At 47.8% G+C, this 14,136-nt stretch overlaps 1 protein-coding gene across 2 annotated transcripts; it reads left to right on the top strand.

Annotated features, from left to right (window-relative positions):
• The first annotated feature begins 4,862 nt into the window (after positions 1 to 4,862).
• Positions 4,863 to 7,952, top strand: LOC125523364 (BURP domain-containing protein 17-like). Of its 2 annotated transcripts, none has more exons than XM_048688410.1 (4): positions 4,863 to 5,023; positions 5,150 to 5,291; positions 5,857 to 6,837; positions 7,007 to 7,952. In XM_048688410.1, the coding sequence occupies exons 1-4, from the start codon at positions 4,955 to 4,957 to the stop codon at positions 7,765 to 7,767; spliced, it is 1,953 nt and encodes a 650-aa protein (XP_048544367.1). In that variant the 5' UTR covers positions 4,863 to 4,954; the 3' UTR covers positions 7,768 to 7,952. The 2 variants fall into 2 exon arrangements, with proteins under 2 accessions (XP_048544367.1, XP_048544366.1); XM_048688409.1 differs by having other exon boundaries at positions 7,001 to 7,952.
• The last annotated feature ends 6,184 nt before the right edge of the window (positions 7,953 to 14,136 follow it).

The raw sequence follows: 14,136 nt of genomic DNA, 5'->3' as shown, positions 1-14,136 counted from the left end.
TAGTCTGCTGATTTGGTATTGGTAATGCCTGGTGCAGCATGTGGTCTTTACCTCCAACATGTCCTGTCGTTGCTTAGCAAAAATTCAAGGTTTTAGTTTGGATACTGGGCTTCTGCGATTATATTTCACATTACTATGCCTTAGTTGCAGTTTGGATAGCGTGCCATTTTGGCAGTACTAGGAGATAGATTGATTTGCGCCATCTACAAAGAGTTAAGGGCCTCTTTGATTCGTAGGAATCTGAAAACGTGGGAATAGGAACAACATAGAATTGCAATGTCATCTCATCTGAATGCTACGAAAGGATTTTTCTTTGAAGAGGTTTGAGTCGATTCTAAATTTCCTATCGAATGTACGTAGTACAAAGAGTTATTAAGAAGCAAACCTATAGGAAACAATCATACGAATCAAACACCAGCATAGAAAAACTCCTACGAATCAAAGAGGCCCTCTGCGATACATTTCACTTGTTCGAGACGACATGGTTCACTCAAACATGCCTCTCGTAGCTCCACCAACCACCATATGCATCCATATAGCTGATCATAGCTTTCAGCAGAACGCCGGTCCCGCCGTGATTTCCCGCTCTGCGAAATCGCTCACGCCTGTCGTCTAGTCCTTCCCTGCACAGTAGCCGGCACCCTCCGGTGTCCGGTCACTCTCTGTCACCACACATGCATGGCCGACATGACATCCTGTCATTGCCGCGGCGGCTGATTGTCCTTGCTTTCATGCCGAACTGTGTGCCTACCTACTACTCATGCTAGCCGGCCCCAACCTCGGGCGGTCCGTTATGTCCTGCAAAGGGCAACACATTGGTAAACTGTAATTTTGCAATGTCTGATTGGCTGTACCCGATGCCAAGAATGTTCTAGAACAACGGGATCGACTGCATTGTCTTTTTTTTACGCCGTTCTCTATATCAATTGATGCTTCTATGTGAGCATCTGAGATTATACTGTGTTAAAAAAATATATTCTTGTGGTTACTTTATTTCTCAGTCTTGGTCCTTCCATTCCATCGCGGTTAACCCTGCCGCCGCAAGCTGCCTGCTGCCTGATGATAGGATGCAGTATCCCTTATCAGATCTTAGCCAATCGGCCTTCCAAATTGAATATGCAACAACGAGTTCCGCATGGTGTGTTGTTTATAGACTATGGTTAGATCAGGCAATGGGAGATATGCATGCGCATCGTAGCTAAGACACTTGAAAAGAAATTTGAGTTCTTTCGACAAGACAAAAGGCCCACTTTCTGCAGGAATCAGCATACTTGGCTCTGGTCATCAGTCTTTAGGGGGAAAGATCGCTCTTGCCAGATCGAGGAGAATCCTTTGGCTGAAAGAACAACGAAAGGTACAGCCAACCAAAAAGCCTGAGAACTAAAAACACATTAGTTGTATCTTTCTCTTAGCTAAAATGGAGTCGAAAATGGACATCTGAATGACCATGTGTGTCCGGTTTATGCCATCGGCATACTTGATCCTTGAGTCAGCCAGCCGAGCTTGTGCTGCTCACGAATCTTAGAGCATCTCCAGTTTGCCCCCCAGCGCACCCAGCGAAGGTTTTTTTTTTTAGCATCAGTACAGACACAAGCGCTCATATACACGCGCATACACTCACCCCTATGAACGTACACATGCACACCCTACCCCTATGAGCACCTCCGAGAGACTGAGCCGGCATATCATCTTGAGATTTACGAAGTCACCGTAGGCGCTTCGTCGTCGACGGGAACGTCTCCCTCCACTGAAAGCGTATCGCCGGAAATTCTGAAATAAATCCAGTAATAATGCGAGCACCAGGATTTGAACCCTGGTGGGTTGGGGATACCACTGTCCACCTAACCAACTCAACCACAGGTTGATTCGCCCCAGCGAAGGGTTTTGGCGTTTGCGCCGGCGCTTTTTTCGGTCTGGGGCGACCGAGTTCTCAGTCGCGCCCCCGGGTTTCGGCCCCCAAAACGAATATAAAATTCAAAGTCCATTTCCCACTACAAAAAACGACACAGTTTGGCGATCATGCCACAGGTCGGCGTTCATCCTGCCACAGGGCTGACATCGAACATCAGCCAAAGTCCGGCGATCAAAAGGATAGGAACAAATAGACGTGGAGCTCAAGCGGTAGGCTCCTCTGCCGCAGGGCTGGCCGAGGTCGGCGTGGGTGTCAGCGTGGGCACAACTTCAGTGCTTGGGCTCGGCGTCGGCATGGGCGCAGCTCCAGTGCTCAGGCTCGGCATCGGCGTGGGCGCAGCTCCATTGCTCGGGCTCGGCGTTGGCGTTGGCGTAGGAGTGGTGGTCGCCGACGGTCCCGACATCTGATTCAAGATGAGGCCGCGCTCCGTCAGGTACACGCCTTCACCTGCTCGTCCATCGTCGACGTGTCTCCCCCCATCAAGAACGCCAGGTTGGTGTTCCTCTTCTTCACGACGACGTTGGTCCTAAGAAGGTCGAGCTTGGCGTCCTGCTTCATCATCAACGCCGACCACCTCGCGTCGGGTTTCTAATCCCTCTTGGCGGCGTTGCTCTTAGCATCTTCGATGCATTGCTCGATCGACGACCGTTCGGTAGCGGGTGCCGCGTCCCTTGCCACCTTGGCTCGTTTGTTGCCATCATGGCGCCCTTCTGCCGCCGGCGGGGCAGGCGCATCCGGGTTGTAGGTGTTCTTCGCCTTGGTGAGAGCGAGCCTGGCCTTCGTCCATTTCTCGCACGACTCGATCCTGGTGAACACATGAAGGAACTTGAATTCTTGGTCGCTGTTGTCCTGGCGAAACATGTTGAACATCCGAACCATCTGCACATCCAAACACAAAGTGTCGGTGAAGTACACGGCGAGGAACTGGGCCGGCGAACCATGGCCATACCTAACCCTCGACGTTGGCGCCGCTTTCCGGGCGAGCCGCGACCTCCTCTTGAATCCCATGCCACTTGTTGCAGGCCGTCTGGATTGTCGCCCCGTGGTTCGCCATGGCCTTCTCGCCGCGGTCCATGTGGATGTTGGCGAAGTCCAGGTCGACCAACTTGCACTCGTCGAACGCCGTCTTGATCATTATCCAGTACGTGTCGACGTTTTGATTCGAGCCGGTGATCGGGTCGATGCTGATGGTCTTCCATGCTCCAGCGAGGCACTCGTCTTCCTTGGACGTCCACTTCAGGCGAGGCTCTGCCTGCTTCTTCTTTTTCGCTTTGGGCGCCGGCTCCACCTCCGCCGGTTCTTCCTCCATTTCCTCCTCGGCGCCGTCGAGCTCGTCCTCGATATCGACGATGTCGTCTAGAGTTTCGTCTTGTGTGTGGAACCCGGGGCACGAAGCGGCAACGACCGAGCCGCTCGTGATAATCTCGTCCATGTCGGCATCGGTGCTGCTGAACGGTGCCGCCGAGCCATGTGTGAATGGGAGGGCGCCACGACGCAGAGACGGCGCAAGCGAAGCTGAGTAAGTCGGCAGCGAGTGGCTGTACTGGGTGTTGAGGCTGGCGCGAACATGGGGGAGGGATACGCGGGTCGTGGTTGAAGCCGGCCGGGGATGTGCGCAGTGCCGCGCCATGTGGGAAGGTGATGTTGGGGTTGAAGCCGCCATGCGCGCCGCCGTCGGCATAGCCAGGCGAGGCCACGTACCCCCATAGCGGCAACGATAAGTTGGCCGGTGACGGTGACGCGGCGCTCTGTTGGCTTCCCCATGCGGCTTGGGGCACTGGCCGGCCTGTTGAGGTAAAAGGTTCGCCATCCCCGCGCGAGCCACCTCTCCCTGCTGCTCCGCCGCCGCCACGTCCCTAGCCTTCTTCATGATGAGCCTATTTCGCCGGTTTGTGGTCACCGCCTCCCGACGCTCAATGTCGGCCTTCCACTCGGCGTTCAACAAGCCTGGGGGTCTTGCCATTGGCGCCCTTGGCTTCCTCTGCTTTGGTTGAACGAAATCGCGGCTAGGCGAAGGGCGACATACTTCTTCGGCGGCATGACGGGCGGATCCGGGGAGAGAATGGCGGGAAGGGCGGGGGAGAAGGGGGCGACACTAGGGAAATGGAGGGAAAGGGGGAAGAAAACGGCGGGAATTTGGCCGGTGTCGCCGACAGCACGGGCCCACGCGCCTTTTCGCTAAAGCCGACGCCCCAGGAGCCCCCCGACGCGCTGGGTTCGACTTGTGTTTGCCAGTTATAATTTCGGGCCAAACAGGCGATAAACGAGGATCTAGGGGCGTCGTTGGGCCTTTTTTTGCCGCTAAAAAAGGCCCCCCGGGGGCCTGTTTGGGAGGGGGGGGGGCGAGTGGAGATGCTCTTAGATTCAGCTACTAGAGTAGTACTATTCTTGATAAGCAATAATTTCTGCTAACCACTCAAACAGTGTTCTTGTTTTTGTTTTGTTTTTTTTTTTTTTTTGCGGGGAACCACTCAAACAGTTTAAAGTACCAACTTTTGGGTTGCTAGAGGATTGCCTCAGTATCACCCTATTAGTATTAGGAATGGTATACTGGAGGATTGCTGGAGATGCTCTTATATATAATACTATACGTACGTAAAACGCCACCCAATTCAACCATGTAAGGAATACAAGTAGAATCATATTCAGCACATTTCAAACAGATTATTTCCTTTCCCAGACAAGCCTACAAGGCCTTTCGGCTTGGACTTTTGTAGTCCGTAATATGGCACTTTGGGCATATTTGCGTCCACCAGATCTGACATACTCCATATCCATAAAGAAATGAACACGAGGAACTCACGCTGCTCTTTCTTAATAACCACGTACGACAATAGGAGAGCAAACGGTTGAGTCGTCAGCGTCCAATGCCGTCATACGTTGGCCCTTGCATGCCTCATGAATCATGGATTTAGCAAGATGCTTGAAATGCATATGTATGATTGTTGAGCAGTAAATCTATGCCACTCCTTGCCCAATCACGACTATAAATAGGACCCATGTCCAGCTGCTTTGCTTCACACCATCACTCACTAGCACTGGATGCAACACATTGCACTGCAGCGCGCGCACACCATGGATGTACTCCTGTCACTCGTCTCGCTTCTTCTGGTGAGTGCATACGGCACACTCATCAAATATTTCTGTCCACACACGAATTGCATACCTATGTACGTCGTGTGTGTGTGTGTGTGTGACTTGTAACGGTCTTTTGTTTATTTGTTGTGATGCACCCAGATTACTGGAGGAGGCAGTCCTCATGTGAGCTTCGCCAATGCGGCCACGACGAACTCGGTGACGCCGAGGGCGTACTGGGAGGCGGTGCTTCCCGGAACTCCAATTCCCCCAGCCGTCAGCGACATGTTAGTCCAACAAGAAGGTCTCTCTCTCTCTCTCTCTCTCTCTCTCTCTCTCTCTCTCTCTCTCTCTCTAAAATCGTAGACCTGATTTCACAATTGGTCTGAAGCTGAGTGTGTAAATATTTTTTTCCTTTTTTTCCCGAATACGCACGAGTGTGTAAAATTGTAAATCGAATATAGTTGTAAAGTAAAAGGTATACCTTTTTTGGGGGGAATGGGAATTAGATTAAACTAAACATAACTTTTAATAGAGACCGGATATTCAACAACAGATTAGGTTTAAATGTAGCCTGTCATTCACAGCATAAACAATTTGTTTGTGTCTATGCATACCGCAAACACGAGTTTGGTTTATTTCGTTGTTGTGATATATGACTCTGATGTTCAGAGGTCTAATATTCAGAGAGGCAACCCAGTGTCAAAAATGATCTTACATTTTGGGACGGAGGGAGTAGTATTTAGCATAGTCTATCCGTAGTTTTTTTATTTGTTGTTTTTGCATGGATTTGATTTTATGTGACTTGTGGTTTATCACAATTGACCTACTAATAAGTCTATCAACATGGTTGCCACATGTGAATTCAGTGCGTGCCTCTCTAGACGATATTGATCTCAAATTTGTCAAAGGACTACGAAAAATCGGACCATATTATAAGAAACTCAAGTCAGAAGCTGATCAAGGGGAAGAACATAGTCATACTGCATCACAAGCTGAACATAAGTTAAAGGAGGACTCTTTGTCGTATGGATCAAAAGGTGGAGACAATTTAAAGGAGGTCTCTGTGTCATATGGGGCAAAAGTTGGAGAGAGACCGGAAAAAGTCTCGGTGTCTTATGGGGTAGGTGCCAAAGATGTTCCAAAGAGAGACTTCGTGGCACAAGAAGATGTGAAGGAGGTTTCTCTGTCATATGAATCAAAAGGTGAAAATAATTTAAAAGAAGTATCTGTGTCACATGGATCAAAAGATAGAGACTTTGTGGCACAAGAAGGAGATCTAAAAGAAGTCTCAGTGTCATATGGGTTAGATGAAGGGAAAAATGAACATATTGAAGTCTTGAATCAAGGTGAAGATGATCCACATAGAGTCACAATGTCATACAGGCCAGAACAAGAAGATGATCCCAATAAAGCTACAATGACATACAGGGCAGAACAAGAAGATGATCCCAATAAAGTTACAATGTCATATAGGTCAGAACAAGAGGAAGATCCACATAAAGTCACAATGTCATATGGGTCGGAACAAGAAGATGATCCCAATAAAGTTACAATGACATATAGGTCAGAACAAGAAGAAGATCCACATAAAGTTACGATGTCATATGGGTCGCAACAAGAAGATGATCCCAATAAAGCTACGATGACATATATGTCAGAACAACAAGAAGATCCACATAAAGTTACAATGTCATACGGGTCAAACCATGCAGAGTATACAAATAAACTTACAATGACATATGGGTCAAAAGATGAAGTGGATCCAAACAAAGCTACAATGTCATATAGGTCGGAACATGAAAATGACCTAAAGACCGTTTCTACGGGGCATATGGCACACATAGAAGGTAAAGAGAAAGCACAACTTATGAAGAACGTGCATTTTTAGAATTTCCATGTTAATTTACTGTTTTTCATGTGATGATAAATATCCAGAAAACAGAGCTGGTTATTTGATTAAATATCATTTCTCAAATGAAATTTTTTTCTCACTATTGCACGTGTTTCAAGCAACAGGAAAGGCGAGCCACCATGTTCACTCTCATAGCCACATGAACAAAAGACAGGCGGATGTTTTCTTCTTCCGCGACATGCTGCGGCCAGGGTCAATGATCACCCCGACCATCCCGCCGACCAACTCCTTGCCGACGCTTCTTCCCCGCCACGTCGCCGACTCCCTTCCATTCTCCATCGAGCGCTTCCCGGACATCGTCGCGATGTTTGCGCCAACGTCCCTTGGGATGATTAGAGACATTCGGTGGACGCTGGACACCTGTGAGCACCCACGGACGCTCCCCGGCGAAAAAGCAGGATGCGCCACCTCCCTCGAGTCCCTCGGCGAGCTCACGACGTCCCTTCTCGGAACGTCCAACGTCCGTGCGTTCTCCGCCGCCAAGCTTCCCGTGGAAGCCCCGGGCACACCGGCGCTGCGGGGGAGGTACAACGTGACGGCTGCCCGAAGGCTCTCCAAGTCATCGGAGATCGTGACCTGCCACGACTTGACGTACCCGTATGCGGTGTACTACTGCCACACATCCAACCCCACCGCCGCGTACGCGGTGACGCTGGCGAGCGTGGATGGGGGCGCGGCGCCGGCGACAATGGAGGCGTTGGCCGTGTGCCACCTCGACACGTCGCAATGGAGCCTGAAGCACCCGTTCTTTGCGCTGCACAACGTCAAGCCAGGGGATGTCGCTGTGTGCCACTTCCTCACCAAGCTAAGCGTGGTGTGGGTGCAGGCCGGCGAGCCCGGAAACGCACATGCGGCGGCCCGGTAGGCTGGAAAACACGTGTGTGTAGGTATGTGTGAGATGCGGCGCATTCATGAAATGGACGATTCTAGGTGCATGTATCGAGGTTGTACTAAATAAATGTGTGCTTGTTGTGTCTTGGTGACGTTGATGTTAATTATGGGGTCACCTTCCATTTAAAGACACTCACAATGCATTATTATCTTAAGTTATACTTCCTCCATCCCAAATTACTTGTTGCAGAATGAAGATATATCCATTTTCATGACAAATAATTCCGGACGGAGGGAGTATCACACTATATGTTAAATATATACTTAGATCCCTTGCAAAAAATATATACTAGCTGTACCTCTAATGGATTATATCTTATTGCCTATCTAAATGTGCTCTCATTTAATGTGCTTCGTGAGAGAAAATATATGAGTTGTCTTGATTTTTATGCTAAGAGCTATGATATGACAACTCTCTATATTCTCATTAAATAGAGTGTCATACAAGATTTTTGTATAGGTGTCATGCTTCAGATATAGTCCTACGCGAAGCATTGATACTGCCCTATGCTCATTTTAAAATTTCAAAATTAGTGGTTATCTTCCTAGTGGAGGAGTTTAGTGTAGACCAACAGGGGCCATGCCCCTCCCCCCCTAATTTGTGCATTCATTGAAGAAAATGCTAGACTTTAAGAGTAACTAGTGTTTCAACTAGAGATTAGCCCCTCCTTTCCTACTAATTTGCCCCCCTTCAAGTCTTGGCTCCCTCTTACGTTTTGCACAAGCTATTGTTGGGGAACGCAGTAATTTCAAAAAAATTCCTACACGCATGCAAGATCTAACATGGTGATGCATAGCAACGAGAGGGAAGAGTGTTCTCCACGTACCCTCGTAGACCGTAAGCGGAAGCGTTATGACAACGCAGTTGATGTAGTCGTACATCTTCACGATCCGACCGATCCTAGTACCGAAAGTACGACACCTCCATGATCTGCACACGTTCAGCTCGGTGACGTCCCTCGTACTCTTGATCCAGTTGAGGCCGAGGGAGAGTTCCGTCAGCATGACGGCGTGACGATGGTGATGATGAAGTTACCGGCGCAGGGCTTCGCCTAAGCACTACGACGATATGACCGAGGTGTGTAACTGTGGAGGGGGGCACCACACACGGCTAAGAGATTGTCTGTTGTGCCTTTGGGTGTCCCCTACCCACGTATATAAAGGAGGGAGGAGGAGGAGGTGAGCCCTAGAGGGGGCGCACCAAGTGTGGGGAGTTCTACTAGGACTCCCAGGTCCTAGTAGGATTCCCCTTTTCCTTTCCGGAGTAGGAGAGAAGAAAGAGGGAAAGAGAGAGGGAGTAGGAAAGGGCAAGGGAGGCGCCGGCCCCTTCCCCCTAGTCCAATTCGGACCCATGGGAGGGCGCGCGCCTCCTTAACTTTGGCGTGCCTCCTCTATTCCCGTATGGCCCAATAAGGCCCAATACTTCTCCCGGCGAATTCCCGAAACTCTCCGGTACTCCGAAAAATACCCGAATCACTCGGAACCTTTCCGATGTCCGAATATAGCCTTCAAATATATCGATATTTACCTCTCGACCATTTCGAGACTCCTCGTCATGTCCCCGACCTCATCCGGGACTCCAAACAAACTTTGGTCATCAAATCACATAACTCATAATACAAATCATCATCGAACGTTAAGCGTGCGGACCCTACGGGTTCGAGAACTATGTAGACATAACCGAGACACATCTCCGGTCAATAACCAATAGCGGAACCTGGATGCTCATATTGGCTCCTACATATTCCACAAAGATCTTTATCGATCAAATCGCATAACAACATACGTTGTTCCCTTTGTCATCGGTATGTTACTTGCCCGAGATTCGATCGTCGGTATCCTTATACCTAGTTCAATCTCGTTACCGGCAAGTCTCTTTACTCGTTCCGTAATGCATCATCCCGCAACTAACTCATTAGTCACAATGCTTGCAAGGCTTATAGTGATGTGCATTACCGAGAGGGACCAGAGATATCTCGATCTATGCCAACTCAACAAACACCATCGGAGACACATGTGTTGGAAATATGCCCTAGAGGCAATAATAAAAGCATTATTATTATATTTCCTTGTTCATGATAATTGTCTTTATTCATGCTATAATTGTGTTATCCGGAAATCGTAATACATGTGTGAATAACAGACACCAACATGTCCCTAGTAAGCCTCTAGTTGACTAGCTCGTTGATCAACAGATAGTCATGCTTTCCTGACTATGGACATTGGATGTCATTGATAACAAGATCACATCATTAGGAGAATGATGTGATGGACAAGACCCAATCCTAAACATAGCACAAGATCGTATAGTTCGTTTGCTAGAGTTTTCCAATGTCAAAGTATCTTTTCCTTAGACCATGAGATCGTGTAACTCCCGGATACCGTAGGAGTGCTTTGGGTATACCAAACGTCACAACGTAACTGGGTGACTATAAAGGTAAACTACGGGTATCTCCGAAAGTGTCTGTTGGGTTGACATGGATCAAGACTGGGATTTGTCACTCCGTATGACGGAGAGGTATCACCGGGCCCACTCGGTAATGCATCATCATAATGAGCTCAAAGTGACCAAGTGTCTGGTCACGGGATCATGCATTACGGTACGAGTAAAGTGACTTGCCGGTAACGAGATTGAACGAGGTATTGGGATACCGACGATCGAATCTCGGGCAAGTAACATATCGATTGACAAAGGGAATTGCATACGGGGTTGATTGAATCCTCGACATCGTGGTTCATCCGATGAGATCATCATGGAGCATGTGGGAGCCAACATGGGTATCCAGATCCCGCTGTTGGTTATTGACCGGAGAGTCGTCTCGGTCATGTCTACTTGTCTCCCGAACCCGTAGGGTCTACACACTTAAGGTTCGGTGACGCTAGGGTTGTGAAGATATGTATATGAAGAAACCCGAATGTTGTTCGGAGTCCCGGATGAGATCCCGGACATCACGAGGAGTTCCGGAATGGTCCGGAGGTAAAGAATTATATATAGGAAATGCTGTTTCGGCCATCGGGACAAGTTTCGGGGTTATCGGTATTGTACCGGGACCACCGGAGGGGTCCCGGGGGCCCACCGGGTGGGGCCACCTGTCCCGGGGGGCCACATGGGCTGTAGGGGGTGCGCCTTGGCCTTCATGGGCCAAGGGCACCAGCCCCACTAGGCCCATGCGCCTAGGGTTTCCAAGGGGGAGGAGTCCAAGTGGTGGAAGGCACCTCTGGGTGCCTTGGGGGGGGGAGGGAATCCTCCCCCTGGCCGCCGCACCTAGGAGATCAGATCTCCTAGGCTGCGCACCCCCCCCTTGGCCCTCCTATATATAGTGGGGGAGAGGAGGGATTTCATACACCAGCCCCTGGCGCCTCCCTCTCTCCCCGTTACGTCTCTCTCTAGTAGTATAGGCGAAGCCCTGCTACTGTGACGCCCTGCATCCACCACCACGCCGTCGTGCTGCTGGATCTTCATCAACCTCTCCTTCCCCCTTGCTGGATCAAGAAGGAGGAGACGTCTCCCGTCCCGTACGTGTGTTGAACGCGGAGGTGCCGTCCGTTCGGCGCTTGGTCATCGGTGATTTGGATCACGTCGTGTTCGACTACATCATCACCGTTCTTTGAACACTTCCGCACGCGATCTACAAAGGTATGTAGATGCATCCGATGACTCGTTGCTAGATGAACTCCTAGATGATCTTGGTGAAACGAGTAGGAAAATTTTGTTTTCTGCAACGTTCCCCAACAACATGTAGAGCATCTTTATAGTCACCCAGTTACGTTGTGACGTTTGATAGCACACTAAGTGTTCCTCCGGTATCCGGGATTTGCATGATCTCATAGTCATAGGAACATGTGTAAGTTATGGAGAAAGCAATAGCAACAAACTAAACGATCATCGTGCTAAGCTGACGGATGGGTCAAGTCAATCACATCATTCTATAATGATGTGATCTCGTTAATCAAATGGCAACTCATGTCTATGGTAGGAAACTTAACCATCTTTGATTCAACGAGCTAGTCAAGTAGAGGCATACTAGTGACACTTTGTTTGTCTATGTATTCACACATGTACTAAGTTTTCGGTTAATACAATTCTAGCATGAATAATAAACATTTATCATGATATAAGGAAATATAAATAACAACTTTATTATTGCCTCTAGGGCATATTTCCTTCAGTCTCCCACTTGCACTAGAGTCAATAATCTAGTTCACATCGTCATGTGATTTAACACCAATAGTTCACATCTTTATGTGATTAGTTCACATCTCCATGTGACTAACACCCAAAGGGTTTACTAGAGTCAATAATATAGTTCACATCGCTATGTGATTAACACCCAAAAAAGTGATCATGTTTTGCTTGAGAGAGAAATTTAGTCAACGGGTCTGCCACATTCAAAGCCGTATTTATTTTGCAATTTTCTATGTCTACAATGCTTTGCACGGAGCTACTCTAGCTAATTGCTCCCACTTTCAATATGTATCTAGATCGAGACTTAGAGTCATCCAGATCGGTGTCAAAACTTGCATCGACGTAACTCTTTACGACGAACTCTTTGTCACCTCCATATCCGAGAAACATTTCCTTATTCCACTAAGGATATTTTTGACCGCTGTCTAGTGATCCACTCCTGGATCACTATTGTACCATCTTGCCAAACTTATGGTGAGATACACAATAGGTCTGGTACACATCATAGCATACTTTATAGAACCTATGACTGATGCATAGTGAATGACTTTTCATTCTCTTTCTATTTTTTGCCGTGGTCGGGTTTTGAGTCTTTACTCAACTTCACACCTTGCAACACAGGCAAGAACTCCTTCTTTGACTGTTTCATTTTGAACTACTTCAAAATCTTGTCAAGGTATGTACTCATTGAAAATATATCAAGCATCTTGATCTATCTCTATAGATCTTGATGCTCAATATATAAGGAGCTTCACCGAGGTCTTTCTTTGAAAAACTCCTTTAAAATACTCCTTTATGCTTTCCAGAAAATTCTACATTATTTCCGATCAACAATATGCCATTCACATATACTTATCAGAAATGCTGTAGTGCTCCCACTCACTTTCTTGTAAATACAGGCTTCACCGCAAGTCTGTATAAAACCATATGCTTTGATCACTTTATCAAAGCATATATTCCAACTCCGAGATGCTTGCACCAGTCCATAGATGGATCACTGGAGCTTGCTCACTTTGTTAGCACCTTTAGGATCGAGAAAACCTTCTGGTTGCATCATATACAACTCTTTTTTAAGAAATCCTTTAAGGAATGCAATTTGGATATCCATTTGCCAGATTTCATAAAATGCGGCAACTGCTAACATGATTCGGATAGACTTTTAAGCATCGATACGAGTGAGAAAATATCATCGTAGTCAACACCTTGAACTTGTCGAAAACATTTTGCGACAATTCGAGCTTTGTAGATAGTAACACTACTATCAGCGTCCGTCTTCCTCTTGAAGATCCATTTATTCTCAATGGCTCACCGATCATCGCGCATGTCAATCAAAGTCCATACTTTGTTCCCATACATGGATCCCATCTCAGATTTCATGGCCTCAAACCATTTTGCGGAATCTGGGCTCATCATCGCTTCCTCATAGTTTGTAGGTTCGTCATGGTCTAGTAACATGATTTCCAGAACAGATTACCATACCACTCTGGTGCGGACCGTATTCTGGTTGACCTATGAGGTTCACTAGTAACTTGATCTGAAGTTTCATGATCATCATCATTAGCTTCCTCACTAATTGGTGTAGGAATCACTAGAACTGATTTCTGTGATGAACTACTTTCCAATTTGGGAGAAGGTACAATTACCTCATGATACATCCATTTTGCATCATGCTTTTATATCGATATTTATTGCATTATGGGCCGTTATTACACATTATGTCACAATACTTATGCCTATTCTCTCTTATTTTACAAGGTTTACATAAAGAGGGAGAATGCCGACAGCTGAGATTCTGGGCTGGAAAAGGAGCAAATATTAGAGACCTATTCTGCACAGCTCCAAAAGCCCCAAAACTTCACGGAAGACATTTTCAGAATATATAAAAAATACTGAGTGCAAGAAGTTCACCAGGGGGTCACACCCTGCCCACGAGGGTGGGGGGCACGCCCTACCCCCTTGGGCGCCCCTACCTCGTGGGCCCCCTGGTGGCCCTCCGATGGCCATCTTCTTCTATATGGAGTCTTTCGATGAGGAAAAAAATCATAAGCCATCTCCTCAGACGAAACTCTGCCGCCACGAGGCGGAACCTTGGCGAAACCATTCTAGGGCTCTGGTAGAGCTGTTCTGCTGGGTAAACTTACCTCCGTGAGGGGGAAA

Source organism: Triticum urartu, chromosome 7 (assembly GCF_003073215.2).
Source record: "Triticum urartu cultivar G1812 chromosome 7, Tu2.1, whole genome shotgun sequence".
In the NCBI taxonomy this organism is placed as follows: domain Eukaryota; kingdom Viridiplantae; phylum Streptophyta; class Magnoliopsida; order Poales; family Poaceae; genus Triticum; species Triticum urartu.
Note: the sequence above shows the minus strand (reverse complement) of the source record. Positions and strands in the feature narration are given on the sequence as shown.

Coding starts and splice junctions, on each gene's coding strand:
- LOC125523364 (XM_048688409.1), top strand. CDS start 4,955: ATGCAACACATTGCACTGCAGCGCGCGCACACCATGGATGTACTCCTG. Junction 5,024..5,149: donor CACTCGTCTCGCTTCTTCTG/GTGAGTGCATAC, acceptor TGATGCACCCAG/ATTACTGGAGGAGGCAGTCC. Junction 6,838..7,000: donor GCATATGGCACACATAGAAG/GTAAAGAGAAAG, acceptor ACGTGTTTCAAG/CAACAGGAAAGGCGAGCCAC.